Genomic DNA, 24,882 nt, shown 5'->3' on the forward strand with positions numbered 1-24,882 from the left:
AACCTTCATCTGTAACACATCATGGTTAACTCACATACCAAACATCAGCCCAATATATGAAGGCGTTTAGAAAAAAAAGTCCCTATAATTGTGATTTTCGACAATTTATCAAAGTCCAAAACCCGTCATTTCGAAAAAAATAGAAGAGCAGAACAAAACTTAAACTATATCTGTAACTCATCATCGTTAACTCACTTATAAAAAATTCAGCCCAATATTTGAAGGCGTTTAAAAAAAAGTATAACTGTGATTTTCAACAATTTATCAAAGTAGTAAAGCACGTAATTTCGATAAAAATTAGCAGAACGGAACGAAACTCAAACTTGATCTGTAACTCATCATGGTTAACTCTCGTACCAAAAACTCAGCCCAATCTATGAAGGTGTTTAGAAAAAAATCCGTATAACTGTGATTTTCAACAATTTATCAGTTCAAAACCCGTAATTTCGTCAAAAATCAGCAGAGCGAAACGAAACTTAAACTCGATCTGTAACACATCATGGTTAGCTCACATACCAAAAATCAGTCCAATATCGCAAGGCGTTAAGAAAACAAATTCGAAATTCTGATGTTCAACAATTTATCAGAGTCCAAAGCCAGTAATTTCTGCAAAATTAGCAGAACGTAACGAAGCTTAAACTTGATCTGTAATTCATAATGGTTAACATACCAAAATTCAGCCCAACATCTGAAGGCGTTTGGAAATAAAAGTCCGTATTACTGTGTTTTTCAACAATTTATCAAAGTCCAAAGCCCGTCATTTCGCCAAAAATTAGCAGAGCGGAACGAAACTTAAACTTGATCTGTAACTCATCATGGTTAACACACATACCAAAAAATCATCCAAATATCTGAGAAAAAAAAACATGCGTCTAATGGTTTGTTGCGGAATGACGGAATGACGGACAAGGGTAAAACTATATGACCCCGACAACTTTGTTGCGGAGCCAGAAAAACACATTGTTTTAATGCATATGACATGCGTTTTGGAAAGTTATTTATATGTCGAAAAAATGTGGAAAAAAGAAGCGAAACATACCGGAAGGATATTCAAACTCATAAGTCGATGTCAGACTGACAACACAATGGAAAAAACGAAAACCTCCCAACAGACAAACAATCTATAATACTAAAAAAAGGAGGTCCAATTTGTTAGCCGTCATGGCGTAAAAACAATCATTCAAAGAATTCAATTTTATATATAACTAATATAGGAAAATATTGTTGATAAAAATTACACCATTCCAGGCCTTTTTGTTTTCCACATAATTAATATTAACAATAGTTAACAAGTTTCGGGTCGAATCCGATACCAATACCAATTATTATTTATAAAAAACGAAGGCAGAGAAAACTGTGCACATTATGATCAGCATGACTTTATCAGATGACAATACAAAAACTAAAAATCCAGGCTAAAAAAAAGCGTTGGTATTTCAGTCACGGACGTGTGATGTCGCGGGTGTGTTCTAGTAGTCTATAAGTTTTCTATGTTTAGCTTTGTAGTCTGTTTCTTTTCTTTTGATCGTTTTTCGTATTTTGTCCTGGCATTGTCAGTTCGTTTTTGACTAATGAGTGTGACTAAATCCTTTGGTATTTTTTGCCTCTCTTTTACAAAATACAACATAGAAAACTAAAGACTGAGCAACACGGACCCAACGAAAACATGGCTGATCACATGTAATTCAGCACGATAAGCAGATCCTGTTCCACATGTAGCACCCACCGTGTTGCTCGTTAAATATATATTCGATGAAGAAAAGAGAACGAGACTGTGATAATTGGAAAATATCAGTGATGGTCTATGGAATTCATATTCGATAACGCCATCAAATTTGTGATGACAACTGTTAATTTTCCTAATGGATGACTGCAACTTCATCTATTGGAACCTTTGGTTTAAAAGCTTCAAAGAAGCATGGACACATTTATTTCTAGAGGTCTAAAATCGATCGCATTTTTTAAATAACAAATAGCTAAAATTCGGAACTGGGATAAGGAAAATTATATTCCCATGAAAAACACTTTCTTCAAGCAAAACAAATATGTTAAGAACTTGTATCTATAAATTCAGTATTTTGATAGTATCAGTATGAGTGAACGTTTGATAAAGTATGATTTGTCCCTCCCGTAAACAAGATGTAGATTCGACCCTAAAGATTGACAATAAAGGGAAAAAAAAGAATATCAAATAATAGTCCAACAAATTAAAGATAGAAAATAATGTAAAAATAAAATAAAGATTGGAAAATAAACAGTGGTCTGTTAAACAACAAAAACATAGAGATTAATGGATAAGCATATAAAAAAGGGGGAAAAGCTTTTAAAATAACAGAATACAGACATCCATGTATGTCAGTTTTGAAGTTTCAAAGTTAAGATATGACAAATGTTCCTCTTATTTATTTTTCTGTCAAAAGCTGACAAACTTCCTTAATGTTCCATAGTAGAAGCTTAACAAATTGTGTTTCTTTCGTCCTGATGAAAAGTATAACAAGGTTTCTCGCAAGCCCAAAGCGGGATCCATTTGTTTAATTTTCAAACATCCTCTCGTAAACAAATAGTAACGGAACGTAATCGAAGTGATCTGAAGTTCGTCTAATGGCTTGTAGAAAGTTCTGCCACTTTCCGTAATTCGAAAAATGCCGCCATAATCCTCACTGACATGTTATGGGAGAAAAGGCGAAAGATACCAGATTGATACTCAAACTCATAAGTCGAAAACAAACTGACAACGCCATGACAAATAAAGAGAAATACTCAAAGACAAACATCAGTATACAATGACAACATAGAAAACTAAAGACTGAGCAACACAAACTCCTTCAAAAACCGGGGATGGTATCAGGTGCGCGGGAATGGTAGGCAAACCCTGCTCCATTTGTGGTAGCCGTCGTGTTGCTACTATAAGTATTAACCCGGTGATACATTTAATTTGGTAGGTTTCATTCGAGAGTGAAGACGATGACGGGATTGTAGTTCCGACAAAATTGGAAATTACGTTTTGATTTTAATTTATGATTAGACTAGTGAACGAGAATGAAACGAACATGAAACATGTGAAATACAAAACTGTAAAAAGTGTTTAAAAGACGGTGCGTGCTTACCATATGTGTTTACTTTGATTCAAAACACATCTCATTTCAAACAACATGGAGTAGAGAGAGCGCCGGTCCAATAAATATAAAATTTAACGCTGATATCATATTAATACAAAAAATTAAAATTATGAATGTTAGTGTTACCTTCAAAAGATCTTAAACAATTACAAAAAGTATTTCAGATGACTGCGTTTATTAATCCGATCGAGGTTCGAAAGTTGTCAAGGAATTATATCATGATGGGTTTATAGAGTTATTTCTTTGCGTAGTCGTCCAAGACAAAATCAAAGTGTGTTATTGTTCTTACATACGTTTGTTTTGTGAACAACTTGAAAATGACAACAGACTTGTTTTCCTGTATGACGTTAGTTGCATCTCGATGTTTCAAGAACTGTGTAAATGTATTTGATGAATAAGTTCGTATCTTTTTAAATTAAAATGGACACTAGCTACGAATTCGACAAACAATAATATATATTTGTTTCTTGGTTTTAAACATTTATGGAGCAGAATAAAGAAATTATATTTCTAAATTTCGCTAATATGTTTATATCTACATTTATGTTTGTGTCTACATATATGTTATGTCGTGTTGTGTGACCGTCAGCAGTCGTCGGAGGTCATCTCGACGGATAATTAGATGGCTTCTGGTAAAAACAAATACGTACGAAATGCTTAAAAGTTAAAGCGAGTCCATGCATTGTAAATTGTATCTTTAGACTTTACGTAATTTGGATATTCTTTTCAGTATGATATTTATAAAATATGAAAAGTTTTGTCCGACCGATAAACATAAATTTCACAGCTAATGTCCCTTTAATCGGTCAATCGGTAAAATTGATGAAGTATTAAAATTTAAACAATTACTACAATTTATTTCCACTCAGGAAAAGTTTTGAGATTAATCAATAAAAAAATGCAAGTTAATGTTATTCATTGATCTAATCCAACCATAAACAACATTCTTAAAAATAAAGCATGCATTTAAGTTATCCTTAATTGTCAAACACCTATTGAAATTGTGAAATAGTCTCTCACAAATGAAGAAACTTTTGAATAGTAGTTTATCAACTCTAAATTCCGAATTACAAATTATACATATTAAACTATATTTTAAACAATATCAGTTTAATAACATCATCTTTTTTAGCCTGTCCAAGGCATTTTACAAGGATTCCAGGTACATGACTTGTCAGGGAAACTGTTCTGTAAAATAAATTGGAAACACATAAATTCATTTTTTTTTGGTTTGGCATGCTTAGGATTTAAACAGGTATATGTTTTGTCTTTGAAACTAAAAAATAAACTTTCTTAACAACTGGCCTTAAGTTTCAATTAGTCGTTTCAAAATCAAAAGGAGCACCTAAATGAAAATAACATCAAGTCAATGGTTGAATTTTCATTGTTACAGACTGTTTTAACTAATCACAACGATTTGGTGTACGCGTTTAGAAATATGACCTACACGGCATTAGTTTTTGCAACGTCGAATTGTTGTTATTTATATATGAGCTGAGGTTCGTGTTCTGTTGATGAATTTAATATGGGTATCTATTGAACAAGTTTTTATTCCTCTTTATACAATTTTCTTGGTGAATATAGTTACCTTATGTTAAGTACTCGTTAATCTACATGAATCACATAAATCCAAACGAAGATAGACTGGGTTAGGCAACGGGAAAGCGTCTCTCATAGCACGACAATGCACGCATTAATTTTGTTTTTGTCCCTAAAAAAGTTTATGTTTGAAATCTGTTTCAAATGAATACAAATTGGTCAGAAAGGTATCAATTGGAATACAGGCTGTGTGTTGGGTTCACAATGCTCTTCACCTTCGTATTTTATTTTGTCTTTTTGTCTCTTTTGATTCGAGCGTTACTGATGATTTTTTTTTTGTAGACGAAATGAACGTCTGGTGTATAAAATATTTTAATCTTGGTATTTATGATATGAGTTTAATGATCAATATCAATTCACAAAGTCGACACATGTGCTGTTGATGAGAAAATCATGATCTTGAAAATGTAGTCATCGATGTTTTGTTTCTGGGATTAGTGTTGTTAATGCTGTAACTTTGCAAAAAGATGAACAATGCTGTATTTTTATCAACAATACCATGTGTGCTAAGCATTATACATTAAACATTAAACATGTGCACATTTTCTTTTCTTTACTAAATAGATTGATTGATTGATTGTTGGTTGCTTAACGTCAAGTGGCAAATATTTCATGCATGCTCAGGACGAAAACAAATTAGCAATACATACAATAGGTAAAAGAAGCCGTCTGGGATGAAGGTCGGGGGGATTCGGACTGCCACTGGAAAATTAGGGTATAATGGATAAGGACACACATTTTGTCTTGAAACAGACCACCTATAGACCTCCCAAAGAGTTGTTGCAAGGATTCTAAACGTATAGAGAGCGTGTTGCTCTCTTTCACAATGCAATCGGATTAAATGTCCGCATTTTGACCGGACGTGGCTGCGTACTTATACATCCCGCACAGCCAAACGGAAATTCCACTTTAGCAAGGTTTTACTGCCGGTCGTAAGATGAGCAAGAGTGACAATATTTCTATTTCCAAGTTATCCTTGGGGAGCTTGATTAACTAGTGTTTGTGAAATCTTGGTGATGTGCTGGTATATATTTTTAATGATATATACTTTGAAGTATCTTGCTAAGAAAAATACAGCATGACAAGATTTTGATAAAAAATATTGCATTATTTTGTGCAGTTTTTTTTTCTTTTTATCACGATACCTATACTACCAATGATAACGGTTTTAATTAAATAAAAGAAGATGTGGTATGAGTGCCAATGAGACAGCTCTCCATTCAAGTCAAACTTCATAAAAGTAAACCATTATAGGTCAAAGTACGGTCTTCAACACGGAGCCTTAAGTCCTCATATGTATTACAGAATTTCAAACTTCAAAAGAGATGCTTCAGTCAAGTTAGTTTCCATTTCACACTCCGATTATTCATCTTTTCCAAGAAGTTTTTTTTTCTCACTGATATAATTACAAGTACATTTGTGAACTCATATACTTACTAAGACATCCATATCTTCATCCGCTATAGCCCAATCAAATACTTCCATGTTTTCATCTATTCGATTTGTTTTTCCAGATTTTGGTATGGTAATAAACCCATGTTGTATACTCCATCTAATAAGGATTTGTGCTGGTGATTTCTTGTACCTATAAAAAAAAATTGGATGTTTATCATTTTTTTTTTCAAGAAAGAGAGAGGCGAGAGATACCAAAGGGACATTCAAACTCACAAGTCAAAAATAAAAAATAAATTGTTTAAAATTTCACAGCCCTCCCCAAACATAGGACAGTGGTGTAACAGTACAACATAAGAACAAACTATAAAAATCAGTTGAAAAAGGCTTAACTCATTAGATGGATACAAATAGAAATACATCTAACAAAAACACAGAGTAGACGTGGACCGGTACTTGTACATCCCGACAACAAAAAGACATTAAGTACAGATCTGAGAGTTGAATGCTAAAATATCTTTAAACCACTTTTAATGTTTGTTCATGACAAATTTATATTTTATTTTACTAATGTTGAAAACTAAATTACAAAATAAAAACAACCCATACTTGTTTGCAATTTTCACAAGAATAGGATCATCAAATCGTTGTCCTTTAACCAGAGGAGAATATCCCATTACTGTAATTCCCTTCTCTCGACAGTATTTCACTATTTCCGGTTTCTGTTGCCATGGGTGCAGTTCAATCTGGTTTACTGATGGTGTTGGAAGTCCAGCAGATTCTAGACCCTCCAAATGTTGAACCCCAAAGTTAGAAACACCTACTGATCTGTAAATGTAAAAGATAAATAGAATAAGAAAGACGTTTTCAAACTGCCGACATTGATTTCCATTTCATAATTTTTCACTCATTGGAGAATAGAAAAGTAGGACAAACTTTAGTTCCAGCCTACACAAAACAAGCTGTACAATCATTGTGAAGTGTATGAGATATAAGAATGAACAAAAATTCTTATGTACCATAAGACTTGCGTTTTCATTTTGTTTTTTTCAGATTTGCATTGAGAGCGAACAGAGTTTGTTCTCCCTTTGCTTCGAATATAAATACTAGAATTGGATACAAAGTCGGTAATTTGATAATTGAATATTCTATGTTGTCATAATAGTGGGATCCTATGTACGGTGATATAATTCGCATTTTAAGTTCTGCATTGATATTGTAAGTTACAGGTTTTGAAATCTCCGCCGTTTTTTATAGCATCATAATATAAATATAAATTCAAATATTTCCCCCACCTTCATATATATTTACCAAAAAAAGTAATTAAGTTGTAAAATAATTTATCACCAAACCTTATTACATGATCTATGTGAGCACAACGCGTCTTTCCGGCATAACATTCACAAGGTCAAATACTTTGCCATGAATGAGTTTGAAAACTGATTGATGCAAAATTATCAAAAAGATACATTTTGAAGAATGAACCACATCTTATCAATCTAGTAAAAAGTATGCTTTCGGTAGGGACATGAGTTAATGCCGTGTAATATGAACTCGAAAACGTAAAAAACATGAATTATTATGTAAAACTTGCGTAAGGTCCCCTAAAGTCCCTAATAGTATTAAAATGATATTCGTAACGTACTTTAACCCCCGATAAAATATATGTTCTGGTATTAAAGCTTTTATATATTATAAAAAAATATGCGCAGGCGGTAATCTTATCTAATATATCCATGTTACATGTCAACGTAGCGTCAGAAAACTTTCTGCCCTTGTTCAACGTGCATTTGTTCTCTAGTAGCAGTCGACATTTCTACCCTTAGTCCTGGTCGACCCACTTAGCTGAACCTACCTATTTAATTTGCAAATTTTGCCTAAGAATAATATGAAAAAACGGGTTTGCTCGTATGATTTTCCTATCATTTACGTGGAACTGACGTTTCCACGTATTCTTGTCTCGTTTTTCATCTCTTCCAATTTAGTATCTTCAATATTACTGCCTCATGTTGTAATAATAAAATTTAGAAAATTAAAACGATATTGTCAAACTTAAATCTGTGTCACGAGTTGCTATAACCATTTATAATATCCATTACCTGACAAGGCCTTTCTGTTTTAACTCTAGCATAGCTTTGTATGTTTCCACAACTTGACCACTACTTGGTGAATGTATCAAATACAGATCTACGTACTGTAAATCAAGCCTTTTAAATAAAACATGATATTTAGGATTTAGATAGTTGAAAGAGACATAACCCCTAAAAATCAATGGAACATTTACTTCAGCCTTTTTCCTAAATACGTTCTGAGCTTTTTTAGCAGAGACATGAACGTATTCAAACAGGTGATTACTAACGCAATAATGGTTTGAATTGCAAATTTTTGTTTAACAAAGGGTACCCATTTTTGTCAAAATATCTTTGTCAAACATTATAATTAAAACATAATCTAGGTTATTTGAGACAAAGAGTACGTGAGATCATTTCTGATTCTTTGTGGGGTTCGTGTTGCTCAATCTGCAGTTTTATATGTTGTGTTTTGTAGACTGTTTTTAAAGTGTTTTGTGTCATTTTGTCTTTTTCGTTTTTTGACATTGCGTTGTCAGTGTGTTTTTGACTTTTGCGTTTTTATAACATTTTAGTATCTTCTGCCTTTCTTTGATTAATAAACAAACCATTTCCTTGAGTTCTACTTACCAAAGCGAAATAAAAATATGTGATTTGTTGCCAATGACACAACTATCAAACAGAATACAAATGAAGCGGACACAATAACTAATAGGTCATCGTACGGCCTTCAATCATGCGAAAAAGCCATACCGTATAGACAGCTATAAAATGCCCTGACTTCAGAAAAATTGAAGTAAAATAAACTACTGTCCGAATTTTGTCAAAACTAATGAGGGGAAAAAATATGGCAGATAACAACAAATGACAATCACTACATTACGGGCTCCTGACTTGGGACAGTCATGTACAAATACAAAAATTGCGGGATTAATTTGAAAGAAGAAGATGTGGTATGATTACCCATCACACAACTATCCATCAGAGATAAACATAAGTGTGAGCACTCAACCCTCTCCGTACCATAGGGAGGGGTGTGACAGCACAACACAAAAATCGGTAAAAATCAGTCTGATATAACAAGCATGGAACTGGCATATACGATTCATTTTGATTCAAAATGTTGTTTCAAGACATTCACTTGAATCAAGTGTCTTAAGTTATAAAATGTTCAAAAGTTTTTAACATTTTCATTAAAAGATATTTCAAGTTTTTATTAAAGTTCATACACGTTTTGCAACAGTCTTGCATAAGTAAGATGAGTGACAAATTTAAAAAGTTTTACAGTTGACGCATGTTTCTGTGTGCTAGCTCTGCATAATACTGGCAAGTGTCAAAGAATAATTGTTTACAGCTCTACATGTTAGACTGCCATATACAACGCTACTAGTCTATGCAATCTATGAATAATGTGTGTGATTTTACATGTACATCCGGTATGATTAGTATGTTGCCTCTATAATGCATTCATAATTTATAATTTGAACTGACTCACATATAATTTGAAAATCTGGCGCGCGATCAACCCTTAAGGCTTATTCAATCCGACTCAGTTTTTCAGAACAAAAACATTATAATACTGTCACAGTCCTGATCGTGCGCGGATTCTTATAGAAAATAAAAGATGAATGTTTCTGAGGACAGAAAGGCGAAAGGGTGGGCGGGTGGAAGGATGGACGGACGGACGGACGAACGGTCAAGTGTAACACGTTGTGTCCCAATTGCCTTCGGCTTAAACTGGTTGACTTTTTCATTGTTTCTGTTAGCTGTATATTGATCAGGGCGATTTAGAGCTATACATGTTTGCTTACTGCGCATGTATAGTATGACACCTGTCTATTAATATAGAATAATTGTTTAAGACTCAATTTGTCATGTTTTGTTTCGCATGTTTTGCAAGGTTACTGTTTCATTCACGTATGACCCAGATTTCCTTTTATTCGATTTATAAATGATGATTGATATACATGTATAATAGATTTGTGTTTCTCCTTTTTAAATTATATTGACTCCCAAAACCCATAAGAACAATTTACAACGTGAAGAAAAGAAAATCTTACATTTTTAAGCTACGGTGAAATATTTTCTTACACCGACAGTATCCATTATCCCATAACTTGGTGACAACGAATACATCTTCTCGATTAAATCCGGATTTCTTTATACCCATTCCGACATCGGCTTCATTTCTAAAATGCAATAAATTCAAATATAAATGTGTACTGCACATTTATTTCAGACAAACAAATGAGGGTCTCTATTACTTATTCTTTTTTTCAAAAAGACTTTTTTTTTATTTATTCTGATCTATTTTGTCAATTATTTTATATTCTTTATATTTTAGCTACCCATTATACTAAACTCTTTTTGTTTTGCCTTTTTTTCTTTATCCTTAGTTCTTTGGCATTTATTGTGCACAATTAATCTTTTTTCTGTGTACCCCATCTAGCGCTATAGATCCCCTAGATGTTTAAAATTGTTTTGTGTGGATATCTCGCCAACAAAAGATGATTAGTGGGTGGTGCCAAATATCAAGAAATGTTTTTTTTTAATCATCAGTGAATAATAATTATATACCAACCCATAAAATTCTGCGGTATCTATTAGTTGATATCCTTTCGATAGGGCATACTGGACTGCTTTTTCTGCCACTCCTCCGCTCCCAGAAGATGCTTCATACATACCAAGACCAAACATCGGCATACAAACTCCATCGTTTAAAGTCAATCTAGAGGTGATGTCTGTTGCTATAGATACCATTCTTTTCGTCATAATATACTATCCTAAAATTCAACATAAAAAACAACTATTGAAAAAAAGGATATCAGTAACTTAAGTTAGCGTGATATTTCGACAGAACGTACCGCAAAATTTACCGTGTAGATTATTAAAGTAAATATAATATTTCCAACAGTCGTTGAATGTACCGAAAAGTTAGTGAGCAATGTTTATAGATGATCGGTGTTTTTTCTGCACATTGATATTTTACGATATCTATACATATTGCCCCGATAATCGGTTTATCGTGATATTTCTTGTTTCTTAATTCCTTCCTTATATATAAAAAAGAAGATGTGGTATGATAGTTCGACGCTTGACAAAAGTTTTTCTTTACAACTACAAAGTTCACATTTCGCCTTGTTGACTATTAATATTTATCCTAATAATCAGAGAATCTTAAAATCATCTCAACTTGTAATGATTAAGAAACACTTTATACCAAGGCCACACTTAAACATATTTTGGTTTGCCCAACTCTAACCAAAGGAAGAGACAGTTGGTATTATAGGTAGGTAGGCATTATGTTTTTTTAGTCTTCGTGCCTATCAGGACAATAACAGATTGTGATTTTTCTCGGTAGGTAGCCTAAGGGTTAGTGCAATAAAGGTATTCTTTTTTTATGACCAAGTGGTTTAAAATTGCAAACAAAAATGACTGCAACATTATCTCAGATCTTCAAAAGCAAACTTACAATCAAGGCGACACAAACACAAAGAAATAAACTTAACTTGTTAAAGGCCGTACGGTGACCTATAGTTGTTAATTTATTTGACATTTTGGTCTCTTGTAGAGAGTTGTCTCATAGGCAATCATACCACATCTTCTTTTTTATATTAAAGTATGTTCACTTCAATCGGCAAAACACGGCTAATTCCACTACTTTAAATTGATTGTTCTGTCGAGGTGTGCCGGATGACTTTAAACTTACATTGTAACTAGCAAATGACACAAAACAAATTAAGCCACACACAACTTACTTTCGTCTCAATCGGCAAACCTCGTCGCATTCTGGCTAGATTGATAGATCTTCCAAAGTGTTTGCTTGGGTTTCAATCAGTTATATATAATAAAATACGATATATATACTTCAATGATGTGCGAACCTGCCCTGCAGTGATGTTTTTGTTGCAGGTACATTAACTGGTGGATACAATTATATTTTTATTTTGGAATAAAACATCATTTGCATCTTTGTCCACGACATGCACCAATTCCAAGGATATATATATGAGATACATGTGTACATTGAATTACAGGTACATGTTCTTTTAACAAACAATTGATCAATATTTCTAGCTGTTATACATACATAAATGCCTTTTCAAACGACCATTCATTAAATGTAATTGGTTATCCTGTATTTAAATAGCTTTTCAGTAACATAAAGTCAAGATACTGGATGTCCCCTCCTACATACCCTAATTATTGCAATCTATACATGTATCTTTGCATTAACCCAGGGACTTTCTATACTAGTAAAGAAAGTCCCTGATTAACCATAATCTCTTGATCATGTTGATACAAGTAAGATAGATGATCATAGATCATACATATAATTGTGCTAACGCCCTCGTGACGTCGGTGTTTCCAATACCTCTGTACAATATAAAGTATATCGTTTTGAAAAAAAATAATTGCCGAATTGCAGCATGGGGGCTAATTAAGTGGATCAGACATTTTTGTCAGACGAGGGTTTACTGCCAATTGAATTGGGAATGGCAATCGCTATCCTACATTGGCATTTTATATAAGATAGCGACTGTCATTGACAGTAAAACCTCATCTGACCCACTAAACAAGCCCCTGTGGTTGCACGACCAAAAACGTGTCAAATTTTGGTGTGTAATTCCTTTGTTCTAATGTGGTGTTCGTCTCGGGAAAGACTATTTCCCCTGAAAGGACCCGACCTGGACTTATGATATATGACAAGAGAAGGCTCTATTACTGTAATTACCTCTATTATCGGGCGTTGATGCTGTCTCTTCGTAAGTAACGCTCTTCACTTCGAAGGTCAGTCGCAAGAGGGCGCTGCAGGCGTGCGCAGACTCCGTCCTCAGCTGCATCCATCAAGAGGCCCACTGGTGTCAGTTATCTGCTCCTAGCTTGGAGAACCCAGGGCTTAGGGTAAAGATACAACACCCCCCTCCTTCCTAAAAAGGAGGAACTGTAAGTTCCGACAAAGGCCTGACAACTGAAGACGCCCCTATTTCATAAAAAGTCAAAATCCTTAATTATTAACATAACCTACGAATGGGTTATCTAACCCAGCAAATATCATAAAACTTGCTGTTTAAAATCCACCCCCCTTTTCCCTGGGTATGGGGTTTCTAATTAACTTTAACCTTTCCCTAAAAACATGGCATATAAAAATCACTATAGACAACTCGGCATTGGACAACTAAAAAAAATTAATTAAAAAAAAAAAAAAATTTTCACTCATCTTTCCTTTCCCTTAACCACTATAACTCTGAGCTACAACTCCGCACCGGCCATAGGTGCAAGCAACCCCTCAAGACCTAGTCCTGGAAACATCTCACCATGAGACGATAGCTCACTGTTCTTGCTAAGAACTGAGTCCAATACATAATGGATATAAATGGTGTTGTCCAACCCAGAATCGTCCTAATTATTGATTGCATATACAATATTTCAAAAACGCATAAAACAAAAGATATTTCCAATAATCAAAATATACATAGATATCTGTAATCGCCAGTTCATTAATCTCCCCTCGAATTTCCAATTAATCTAAGCTACGTACTACTATTCTACTAAATCCCCATAATTATATCAAAGCACCTGTTCCAGCATGGAACAAAAAAGGAAAACCATGACCACAAAAAACGAAGTATACACCAATACCGTTCTTCAATATGGCGATAATATAAAAAAATGTCCAACACTATTCTACTATACTACAATTTGTACACTGGCCTGGCTTTCAAATCCTGTGGAGTACAGCTTCCAGACAGGAAGCGGAGGCTAAAGCCAACAAAAAAAACAAGATCCTTTCATGGAGTTCTGAATACACCGATGCTGTACATTCACTCCTTCACAACGACCTCGAGTTCTAACATGGCAGGCAGCAACTCCATCTTCACCGATCGTGTCAGTTCCGCTCCTAGGTAGGTAAGCACGACCTCCTGCTCCTCCAGGTCAAAGAGATCCCTTGCCTGTGCCACTGCGTTTTCCATCGTGGTCACTGTGACCATCTTCTTGGTGTTCTGGTAAACCAGAACCACCAAGGATTCCCGGAAGGCAGGTGCCGCCACTGTCACTGGCTCCTCCACTGTTGGGGTTATCATTCCAGCCGACTTCCTCTCATCCTCTTTGGGGGCAAGTTGTACCTCTGGCACAGTAAGTGGTACCACTGGAGTGCTGGGTGGAACTGTGGACTGGACCACTGGAACATTGGCCTGAACAGTTGGCTGGACCACTGGAACACTAGGTATGGACTGAGCCACGACGGGCTCTGCCACACTAGGTGAACTGCGGAACCTCCAGTTCATCTGGCATATCACATCATAAGAAGGGCCGTTGTTCCCTCTGTACTCCTCCACTGCCACGCAAGCTCTACGGGCAGGGCTCAGGTGACGCAGCACCGACAGGATAACTCTCCAATACAAGATAACGACAGGGCTATTCACTGGATGTAATGAATAGATGCTAATCTGTGGCCATTTCATAGCGGAACACACTGCTCGTAGTGGTGGCATGTCTGGTCCCTGGATTCTGCATCCCCTGGGAATGCCTGCTCGCTGCTGGAGCCACAGCACAAACTCCCCTGAGGTAATGTCCTCCTGCCCAGTGAGCCACCTGGCCAGCAAGTTAACCATGTGGCCTCTAAATCTCTGGAACCGCTGGTCCTGCATAACTTCTCGAGAGAATCTCGTCTCGAACATGGGAGACAAGTGGTCAGCCAGGGCATGTTCTCTGAGGTGCCTGGTGATGACAGGGCACTCTGGTACTGGACAGGCCACATCCCGGTCACTCACCCGCCAGGTCCTTTCTTTATACCCGCTGTAGGGGCCAGTCCACACTTGGTCCTCTTTCCCTTTCCAGGCCGCTGGTATTTCTTTCTTGAAAGCCATGGGTTTAGTGCTGGCGGGCACTGGAGCTGACTGCTCCCCCTTCTTATCTACAGGTGCCTCCTCCTGTGCTGCTGGTATCTCTCCTCGAGCCTCCAGTGTCTCTTCTGGATTACCTTGTACCAGAACAGGTGCCTCCGGCTCTCTAGAGACACTTACCTCTGGTATCACTGGTACCTCCAGCGATACTGTGGTGGCCACAGGTCCTTCCTGGACAGGTTCTTCCCTCCTGACCCTTCTCCTGTGGGTGGCTGGATCCAACACCAAAGTGTCAAATGGCTGAATGCCCACTCCCGGCTGGGAGTTACAACTGCTTGGCCTCCAAGACCTTGTTTCATTCTCACTGCCCTCGTCGGAGCACGATCTGAAGGATTCAGAGTCTGACATTCTGAAAAATATTAAAAAAAAAACAAACATTAGAAAACCTGACAATTTAGTGAGTTTGTTAAACTACTTGATTTCTCCCCCTCCTTTGTCTTTTGAGGGTGGAGTAGTACGAACAAGTTGACAGTTGGGACAGATGTAGGGATCTATCTCATTGGCCTCCTGTATTGACATACCTATACAGGTCAGGTGGAACCATTCCCTACAGTTATCACATTGAACCATTGTCTCACCAGTGTCTGGGCCCCGACACACACAGTACTGGGGAGTAGTAGGCTTGGTCTTATTGCCTGCCAAGACATCCTCACCCCTTTTAAATTGGTCCCTACATGTCTCTAACCAAGCAGGAATTTTTCTATCCCCACATGGCTTAAACCTGTCATGGTTAGTATTAAAAACCACCCGTTGGAGTTTCACCTTGTACACATACCCAGTAACCTTACTAATAATGATACCTGGCCCCTTCCATGGTGACCCCAATTTCTTACATTTTCCCTTTATCTGGGCAGTATCGAGGACATATACAAGATCCCCCGGCTGGTATGATTTTTCCAATACTCTCAGATCAAAGTCCCTTTTCATTTTTTCTTGGGAGGTCTTAAGCTTATCGCGTGCAATGGTATGTGCACTTTTGATAGCTTTTTCTAGATCTACAATATAGCTGTCAGCACCCTCATATTTCTTTTCACTCTGACTACCGAACATAAGGTCTGCTGGCTGATTGGTCTCTCTGCCTAGCATGAGCTTGTTCGGTGTGTACCCTGTACTCCTGTTGACACTAGATCTCATGGCTCCCCCTAGTTGAGCAAGGTGTTGATCCCAATTATCTTGTTGTGAGTCAACAAAGCATCTCACTGCATCCATGAGACTGCGGTTTTGTCTCTCTACTTGTCCATTTGACTGAGGACGATATGGAGTTGTTCTAGCCTTATGAATTTGCAGCAATTCACATACTGCTTTAAAGAGTGCACTCTCAAAGTTACGTCCCTGATCTGAGAACAACTGGAATGGGTAACCAAATCTTGTGAAAAACTCATTAATGGCAGCTTGAGCGGTCACTTCAGCTGTTTGTGACGGTAGTGGTATGCATTCTGTCCACTTAGTGAATTGATCTGTCTTCATCAAGATATGTTCGTTGTTCTGTTTTGTCTTTGGTAAAGGGCCCATAAAGTCTATGTGAACTCTCTCCATAGGGTACCCAGCATGGTACTTGGTGAGAGGACACTTACCATGTCTGCTTGCTTTCTTGTTCTTGTTGCAGGTATCACAACTAAGTACAAACACGTTAATGTCTTTGGTCATGTTATACCAGTGATATTTATCCTTGATCTTGGACATTGTCCTTGACACACCTTGGTGTCCTGCGCTTGGCAGTTCATGACTGAGCTCCATTACTGTCTGTCTTAAAGAAGCAGGTACAACCAGCCTTGTATTGGCTCCCTCCGTCTTGGGTTGACTCTTTAAAACACCATTGTCGTCCATAAAAAATCTTTGCTTATTAATCCAGTGACTCTTGGCTGCTGGTGATGCCAAGAACAAATCATTGGACAGAGGTTCACTGCCATCTTTTAAATAAGGTAGGATGAACATCAGGTCTGGATCACTCTCCTGTCCCGTTTTGATTTCCTCCTCACTGAAACCTGAGATGGTTATGCCCTCTTCTGGTGCGGTTGCTGCCACGACGCAATCAGAATGACTGTCCATTACAATTCTTGCTGTCGAAGGAGTAAAAATCAATTCCATTCCTGTACTGAACGGGAGTAAATCACATTCCGGAGTCGGCTGGCTGGCTACTGGCTCCATTGAGTCCAAGCTACTGGTGTGGCAGCAATCTTCAATAACTGCAAGTTCAACTGGTACTGCAGGTTGTTCCAAGGTTGAAACTTTTTCCGGTGTTTCAAATAACAGCATCATTGCTGTTGCTACCCTTTTAAGTAATCTTGGCTTCTGCTTTCTTTTTCTAGCCAGTGGGGCTGTTTCATCTACATCACACAAAAACTGTGCCCAACTTTGATGTGCTCGCTGGCAGTAATTACAGCCCTTGCAAGGTAAACTTGCTAGTATGGTGTCTGCAGTATAATGTGGACATTCTTTCAACCTATCCGGGAGACGGGACAAGACATCAGCATCAATGTGTTGTTTACCTGGCCTATGCTTTATAACAAGGTCATATTGGCTGAGCTCTTCCAACCATCTAGCCAGCTGTCCCTGGGGCTCCTTGAAATTGACAAGCCATGTCAAACTACTGTGGTCTGTCCTCGCCGTGAATTGTCTTCCCAGAAGGTAGTGTCTAAACTGTCTAGTAAATCTAATTACTGCCAACAACTCCTTTCTAGTTGTACAATAACGTTTTTGTTCTGCTGTAAGTACAAAACTACCATATGCTATGGTGCGTTCTTCTCCATTTTGCACCTGAATCAGCTCAGCGCCTATTGCATTTTGGGAGGCATCTGTATCTAGGATGAAATAATCTTTGTTGTTTGGTAATGTCAATACCGGTGCAGTTAACAAGCTGTCTTTTAACGTCTGGAATGCAAGTTGACGTTCATGGTTCCATGAAAACAATTTTTTTCCTGTTATTTCATATAGTGGAGCAGAGATCCTGGCATAGTCCTTGATAAATGAACGGTGGTAGTTCACAAATCCCAGAAATTGTTCAATTTCCTTTGTGCATGTAGGCACCACCCAACCATTAACTGGTTGCAAATGTTGCTGACCTATTTTGATGCCCTGGTTACTCACACTCCTCCCCTAAAATTCTACAGTCGTTCTAAACAAAGCACACTTTTAAGGCTTTAATCTAAGTCCGTACTCTCTAAATCTTGTAAATACCTTCTCTAAGTTTGTGAGGTGTTCATCGAAAGATGGTCCTAAAACCAATATGTCGTCTAGGAAAGCCAAGACAGTTTTCCACGTTAATCCCCTGAGGACAAGGTTCATCACTCTGGCATAAGTCCCTGGTGCGTTGCACAGTCCAAAAGCCATCTTGACACACTCAAACAACCCATACTTGGTAACAAATGCCGTCTTCTTACGGTCCTCTGGCTTGATCTTGATTTGCCAGTACGCACTATTAGCGTCCAGTTTGGAGTACCATATGTTGCCAGCCAAGGTATCCAGACATTCATCTATTAGTGGCAAAGGAAAGAGATCACGTGATGTCACTGAATTAAGCCTTCTAAAATATATGCACCAGCGCACTCCCCCATCCTTCTTCCTGATAAGGACTGGTGCTGAAGCCCATTCTGATGTTGAGGGTTGTATAACTCCAGCATCTAACATTTTCTTGAGGTGCGCCTCCTCCTCCTGAACAAAACAAGCTGGGGTCCTCCGCATACGCAGCTGAATAGGTCGGGCATCGCCAGTGTCAATCTCATGTTCTACATGGCTGAAATTACCAAGGTCAAACTCTGTCTTTGCAAAGACATCACTGTAGGTGTAAAGCAAGGTTCTCAGTTTTGATTGCTGGTCTACTGTCAAATCCTGACTGGATGTAGTAAAGAGTTCTTGGAGGTGGTGTGGTAGGTCCTCTTGTTGGGGTGGTGACCCATTTGAACTGGTACCCTGCTGACTGGTTGAACAAGTACCAACACTTGGCTCTTGAGGATCCTCCATAGATTCAATTACTGCCACAGCATGTGCCTCAGCTATTTCTAGTCCACTCTGGAGTCGGACAGGGTTGTCCGTCACATTCATAAAACAAACCACTGGACTTTGTCCTTTAGCACAAACTGATCTGGGAATCAAAAGTGTAGTCTTTGAGTTTGGTTCTATCACAAAATCATTATCTTGTACTGGTACTGTGCAATTCATTCGCATAACTGAATTCGGTGGGACTACTACCGAGGTTGGTATCGTAATTCTGTTTACTGAGGGTTGAGCAGATGGTGTCTCTCCTCCTAAGACTAGCTTAACCGTCTTGTCGTTGATGGACATGTATCCTTGACCAATGTTGAGTATGACATTATTACTAGCTAGGAAGTCATGGCCAAGAAGCATCTCACAGTCAATTGGAGCAATATATAGCTGATGGCTGAAAAGTAAGTCATCTATCCTGAAAAGAGTAGGGTTAGTAATCCGGCAGGTCATCTGCATGTCTCGTCCTGCACCATGCATAAGTGTCTCTTTAATAACATACGGTTGTTCTTGTAAGGAATCAAAAACCTTGTCTTGCATAATAGTAACTTCCGAGCCTGTATCAATCAAGGCAGTCACTAGCTTGTCCTGGACTTGTACCTTCACTCTCAAGAGTCGAGCAGTCCCAATAGTTCCTACAACTGTAAACCCATTAGATGGCCCCTCAGTAACTGAGTCCTCTGGCACATTAATTGTAACTGATTTGCGTGCTGTTTGATTGTTCTGTTTGGGAGGCTGCCTGCCAGGTGAATTATTTAACTCTGGGCAATCTCTTTTGTAATGTCCCTGCTTGTGACAATAAAAACACGCCCCATCTGGAATCTGTGTCCTGCGGTTACCGGAACGATTATTATAACCACCTCTCCTGCCTTGTCCACGTCCACGAGAGGTATCTACTCTATAGTCACGACTGGGCGAAGTACCATTAGATCTGTTTGATTGTCGCATCTCCTCAGTTAGTGTAGCCATTGAGGATAGTAGGCTTTGCATCTGTTGCATGCTCTGTTGTTGCTCTTCTCGTTGTTGTTAAAGCTGCTGCTCCATCTGCGACACTCGGGTGTCTATGGCTGATTTGGAAGAGCCTACCCCATGCACTGAGGGTGTATCACTTACTTGTGCTACTGGTGTTGGAGCTGCTGCTTGTTTCACCTCTGGTGTTTTTCCTTGAGCAATGTGGGCTTGTACAGCTTTTCTTGAATGTTGGAACCACTTAATTATATCAATTGCATTTTCAACCGATACTGGTTTAAATCCACATGCATGTTGGCCAGCCTCTAGATCATTGCAACCTTGACAAAATTTCATTACTGCTTGTTTTGTCATGTACTCTTCAGAGATCTCTCTGAAGGATTGTGTTGCCAAAGATAACACACGATCTGCCCAGTCCTCCAGGGATTCCTCTTTCTTTTGGGTTATCGTCTGAAACTGTATCTGTGAAGTTTCTTGTGGTTCCTGAAATCCAAAGCGTTTCACCATTTTAGGCACTACTGCACTAAAAGCAATGTCTTTGTTAGAGTCCAGCAGCACTGTATAAAAATCACTAGCCTTGTCCTCCAAGCACCAGCAAAGCTGGTCTCGTTTTTGTTTGTCTGTCCAACCTGCAGCCTCAGCGTACCCGGTGAACTTTGTGTAAAACGCCTTCCAGTTGCCTTTTCCTGTATACTTTAGGTTTTTGGGCATAGAAAAGAAAAATTTATTATCTTGTTTCATCTGAGCTGGCTTAGCTTTATGACGGTTGCTCGATGAATGGTGACCATCTGTGTCTGACTGACTATGTCTGTCTGACTTCCTTTTAGCGTGCTTTTTGCCTGAGCTCTTGTGGTGTGGAGATGAGTGATCCTCCTCAACGGGAGAATCATGTCTACTTGACACACTTTGTCTAGAATGTGTTCTGTGGTTTCTACTTTTGTGACGACTCCGACGGTACACTACCCCTGATGTAGTACTAGATGAATCTGAATCACTATTTGAGCAGCTTGTAACCCTAGATATACTTCTTCGGTCCTGAAACTGAGCCTCTGGTCGGTTGTTGTACATCTGTTGTTGTTGTTGTTGAGGGTACACTGGCAAGTGTGGAGCTGCACCATAATAACATGATTGAGCTGTTCCCTGAGCAAGATTTTGTGTTGTTGAAGGCTGATCAGGCCTCCCTTGTTGATACGGTATATTTCCAAATGGCTGTTGAGGCTGATGTAGAGGTGCAGTAACACTGTGGAGATGTCGCACCGGCTGTTGTCTGTAAAATTCTTGTTGGTGCAGGATGGTCTGAGGCGGCTGCCCCTGTTGACCAATTGTGTTGATGAGGGGTTGTTGAAACCCTGACTGGTTGGTGTTAGGTTGGTGTTGACCTGGTCTGTTAAAAAATTGTTGTGTCGATAGAACATGGCTGCTGATAGGTGGTATAGGTACAGGTTGGCTGATCGGTGGTTGATGTTGTGGATTATCAATCACCCTGATGAAGTTTTGTCGTTCGGCTGTATTACTTGGAATGGTATAGTTCTGTTGACTAGTTGATTGTCTTGTTGACCTGGGACAGGGTGGTTGATGGGCACTGTTGACGGTGGGTTGAGGTTGTTGACAAGGTTTCCTTTCCCTGACTGGTGGAGTAGACCTATGTGCAGTTATAGGGTTTGACCTGTTGATGGTGGGTTGAGGTGGTTGTTGACCTGTAGCCCTATGGTTGACTGGTTGATTGACAGTTGTCAGAATTGACCTGTTGAAAGTTGGTTGAGTAGGCATTTGTCTGCTCGACATGGATGTGACCTGTGGTTGATGTTGTATGTTGCTTAAAGTATGCCGGGTAGATTGTTGAATTGTATGTTGAGTTGGGTGTGTGTTGGTGACAGTGTGATCACCAGGTAGTTGAATGGCTCGAGTATGTGATCGAGAGTAGTTGACGTTATGCTCAACAGGGAGTTGAACAGCTTGTTGACGTTGTTGGTTGAAGTTGACGGTATGTTCAACAGGCAGTTGGACAGTTTGTTGACGTTGTTGGTTGAAGTTGACGGTATGTTCAACAGGCAGTTGGACAGTTTGTTGACGTTGTTGGTTGAAGTTGATGGTATGTTCAACAGGCTGTTGAACAGTTTGTTGACGATGGTTGAAGTTGATGGTATGTTCAACAGGGAGTTGGACAGTTTGTTGACGTTGCTGGTTGAAGTTGATGGTATGTTCAACAGGGAGTTGAACAGTTTGTTGAGGCGGTTGAATATAGTTGACTGAATTATCTAACGACCGACTGTGTTGGTTGCTTGTTTGCCTATTCTGGCTGTAGAAGTCCTGCTCAGTAGGCGGTTGACTTTGTTGAAACCTATCATTGAGATTAGGGTTCTCTAAATCTCGCTCTATCATAACAGTTGATAGCTCGTATGATTTACAGTTTCCACCCACAAACCTGGGTTGCTGGTTCAGCTGAACTTCTATCATACTTTCACTATTGTCATGTTGAATACCTACAGACTGGTTGTTTTCTTGACACCTAAAGGCCTGATCTTGACTTGGCGGATCTGGCTTATCTGATGGTTCATATTCGACATTTTCCTGTTTATCATATTGTGATCCACGTCCAGAGCCAATTACTTCTGGTTGTAATGTTTGACTGTGAAGTAGTGATTCCTCACAACAGGACAGAATATCATCTGATATTCTACAACGGTCCATCTCCTGGGTAGGATATTCATTTTCGTCGATGCATGATGGCATGGATCTTGTCGACTTGTGATCAACCTGTGAGTTCCACACTGTACGTTGCACTGCAAGTGTCGAATCCATGACAATCTCAGAGTCAGAAAAAACCGGTTGATGTAATTTAGGTTTTGTAAAGATTTCACCCCCCTGGACAGGTGCGTACGTAGAACCGTGTTGGTCTATCCACCTCTGTGTGTCCGTCTTAAATTGTTGGAAATGAGCAATCTCCTGCCTAATAGTACGCGGAGTACAGGGTGTTGACTCAAAATTGGCTCCCCCTCCCTCATGTGATTTTACCTGGGTATCTGTCTCATAGTCTTGTGACACATGTGGCTGACCTTGATACCTTGCATCAACATTGTCCATGTCATTCAATTCACATGGGGAAAAATCAATCATCTCTGACACCTGGGACATTTTATTTCTCATATATGGTATTTGGGCCAATATTTCAGGTGTAATTGTTATGCCATTATTTTTCATAACCATGATTCTATGAGCGGTAGCCGTACCAATGCCAGGTACATGTAGGAGAACAGACTCCGGACTGGAGTTGATTTTAATTTTATACCCACTCATTGTTTTTAATAATGACCTATATGCAATGATACTCTCAATATAAATAAATGACAAGACAATAACCAAAGAAAAAACAAGTCTTTATTGATTCTAAATCCCGTTAACAAATATCAAAGATGTGTATTGCATATGTAAACAAATCACGGAAATCACTTCCGGTATTGATCTCAAGTGTCGTCGTTACCTGGTAACACGAAATCACGCGAGACTCAATCTGAAAAAATCAATACTTTGAACAAAGTTTGAAAACTTTCACAGACAGTGAAAAACCTATCCCAAAACGTTTTTTTCAATGAGGTACTGCTTCTAAAGCTTTTATTTGAGCCTAAACCGACTTCCGAAGTCACATAATAGCCAAATAAATTCTGCAAGTCACGCTTGATTGCACCTGGTCAAAATTCCCTGACCAAAATGGCTACCCAGGTCCCACGATGTGCGTTCGAACCACCCGCACTACCAATAATGTGGTGTTCGTCTCGGGAAAGACTATTTCCCCTGAAAGGACCCGACCTGGACTTATGATATATGACAAGAGAAGGCTCTATTACTGTAATTACCTCTATTATCGGGCGTTGATGCTGTCTCTTCGTAAGTAACGTCTCTTCACTTCGAAGGTCAGTCACAAGAGGGCGCTGCAGGCGTGCGCAGACTCCGTCCTCAGCTGCATCCATCAAGAGGCCCGCTGGTGTCAGTTATCTGCTCCTAGCTTGGAGAACCCAGGGCTTAGGGTAAAGATACAACAGTTCTATATTTTGACATAAGTGAAACTTTTTTTAAAAATACTAGACAGACGTACAAAAATTCATTATACCGTAGAAGTTGTAAATTTTCATGCCAACAGCGATCAGAGGTTTCTAATTTTCTTATCAAGCATGCATCATTATTAAAGTGTAGGCTGTAGCGTGTTATCTCACCTTGTAAAATGAATTGGTTTGTTTACATTCTACTTTCACTTTCACTTCACAAAATTACTCATCTTTAGTAAACCTAAATACCAAAATTGAATAGCGTCTAACATTAAACAAAAAGAACGTTTAATTCCATTCGATGTATGGTGTTTTAATTACATGATAATTACACTAAGTGGCATTTGCAAACGACCATATTTTTTTTTATTGCATATTTGTAATGCATTTAAAAACAATGTATTTGATATGAGATTGTGTAATTCAAACGTGTCATTTTAAAAGATATAATTATAATTAATTAACTTATAAAGTTTGTATTTTTAGTTCTTAAGAACGTGATACCTCTATTCCCCACACTGACTATACATCTAACCCTTGTTAATATCACTCTTGCAATGGTGTTTATTTGACATTTATTTTAGAGGGTTCGGATGGGGTTTACAGTAGGCTATACTTAGAATTACTTGATGTGCAAAACATAGAGAATATAAAAAGGCAGAAAAATAATGGAGAAAAGAGAATTATGGTGTTCTAAAATAAAAAGAATATAAAGAAATATGCAAACAATATAGAATAGAGAAAAATGACTTAAACAAATAAACTTAAGAATAAAAAAACCGTCGACCCCCTTTTTTCCCAC

General features: G+C 38.2%; 2 protein-coding genes across 6 annotated transcripts; both read right to left on the reverse strand.

The window, feature by feature from the left end:
• Positions 1-4,006: 4,006 nt before the first annotated feature.
• On the reverse strand, positions 4,007-24,378 carry LOC127718993 (uncharacterized oxidoreductase YtbE-like). Of its 5 annotated transcripts, none has more exons than XM_052225083.1 (7): positions 24,249-24,378; positions 10,761-10,962; positions 10,240-10,368; positions 8,210-8,317; positions 6,720-6,938; positions 6,156-6,303; positions 4,007-4,307 (listed from the first exon to the last, which is right to left on the reverse strand). In XM_052225083.1, exons 2-7 carry the CDS (start codon positions 10,949-10,951, stop codon positions 4,248-4,250), a joined length of 855 nt encoding a protein of 284 aa, XP_052081043.1. In that variant the 5' UTR covers positions 10,952-10,962; positions 24,249-24,378; the 3' UTR covers positions 4,007-4,247. The 5 variants fall into 5 exon arrangements, with proteins under 5 accessions (XP_052081043.1, XP_052081042.1, XP_052081041.1 ...); XM_052225082.1 differs by lacking the exon at positions 24,249-24,378 and adding an exon at positions 24,146-24,221; XM_052225081.1 differs by lacking the exon at positions 24,249-24,378 and adding an exon at positions 24,131-24,215.
• LOC127719138 (uncharacterized) lies at positions 15,499-21,807 on the reverse strand. The gene is made up of 5 exons (XM_052225162.1): positions 21,478-21,807; positions 20,182-20,277; positions 18,996-19,095; positions 16,662-17,414; positions 15,499-15,722 (listed from the first exon to the last, which is right to left on the reverse strand). The coding sequence occupies exons 1-5, from the start codon at positions 21,805-21,807 to the stop codon at positions 15,499-15,501; spliced, it is 1,503 nt and encodes a 500-aa protein (XP_052081122.1).
• Positions 24,379-24,882: the final 504 nt, after the last annotated feature.

The sequence above is a fragment of the Mytilus californianus genome, unplaced genomic scaffold (assembly GCF_021869535.1).
Source record: "Mytilus californianus isolate M0D057914Y unplaced genomic scaffold, xbMytCali1.0.p SCAF_10, whole genome shotgun sequence".
Classification (NCBI taxonomy): domain Eukaryota; kingdom Metazoa; phylum Mollusca; class Bivalvia; order Mytilida; family Mytilidae; genus Mytilus; species Mytilus californianus.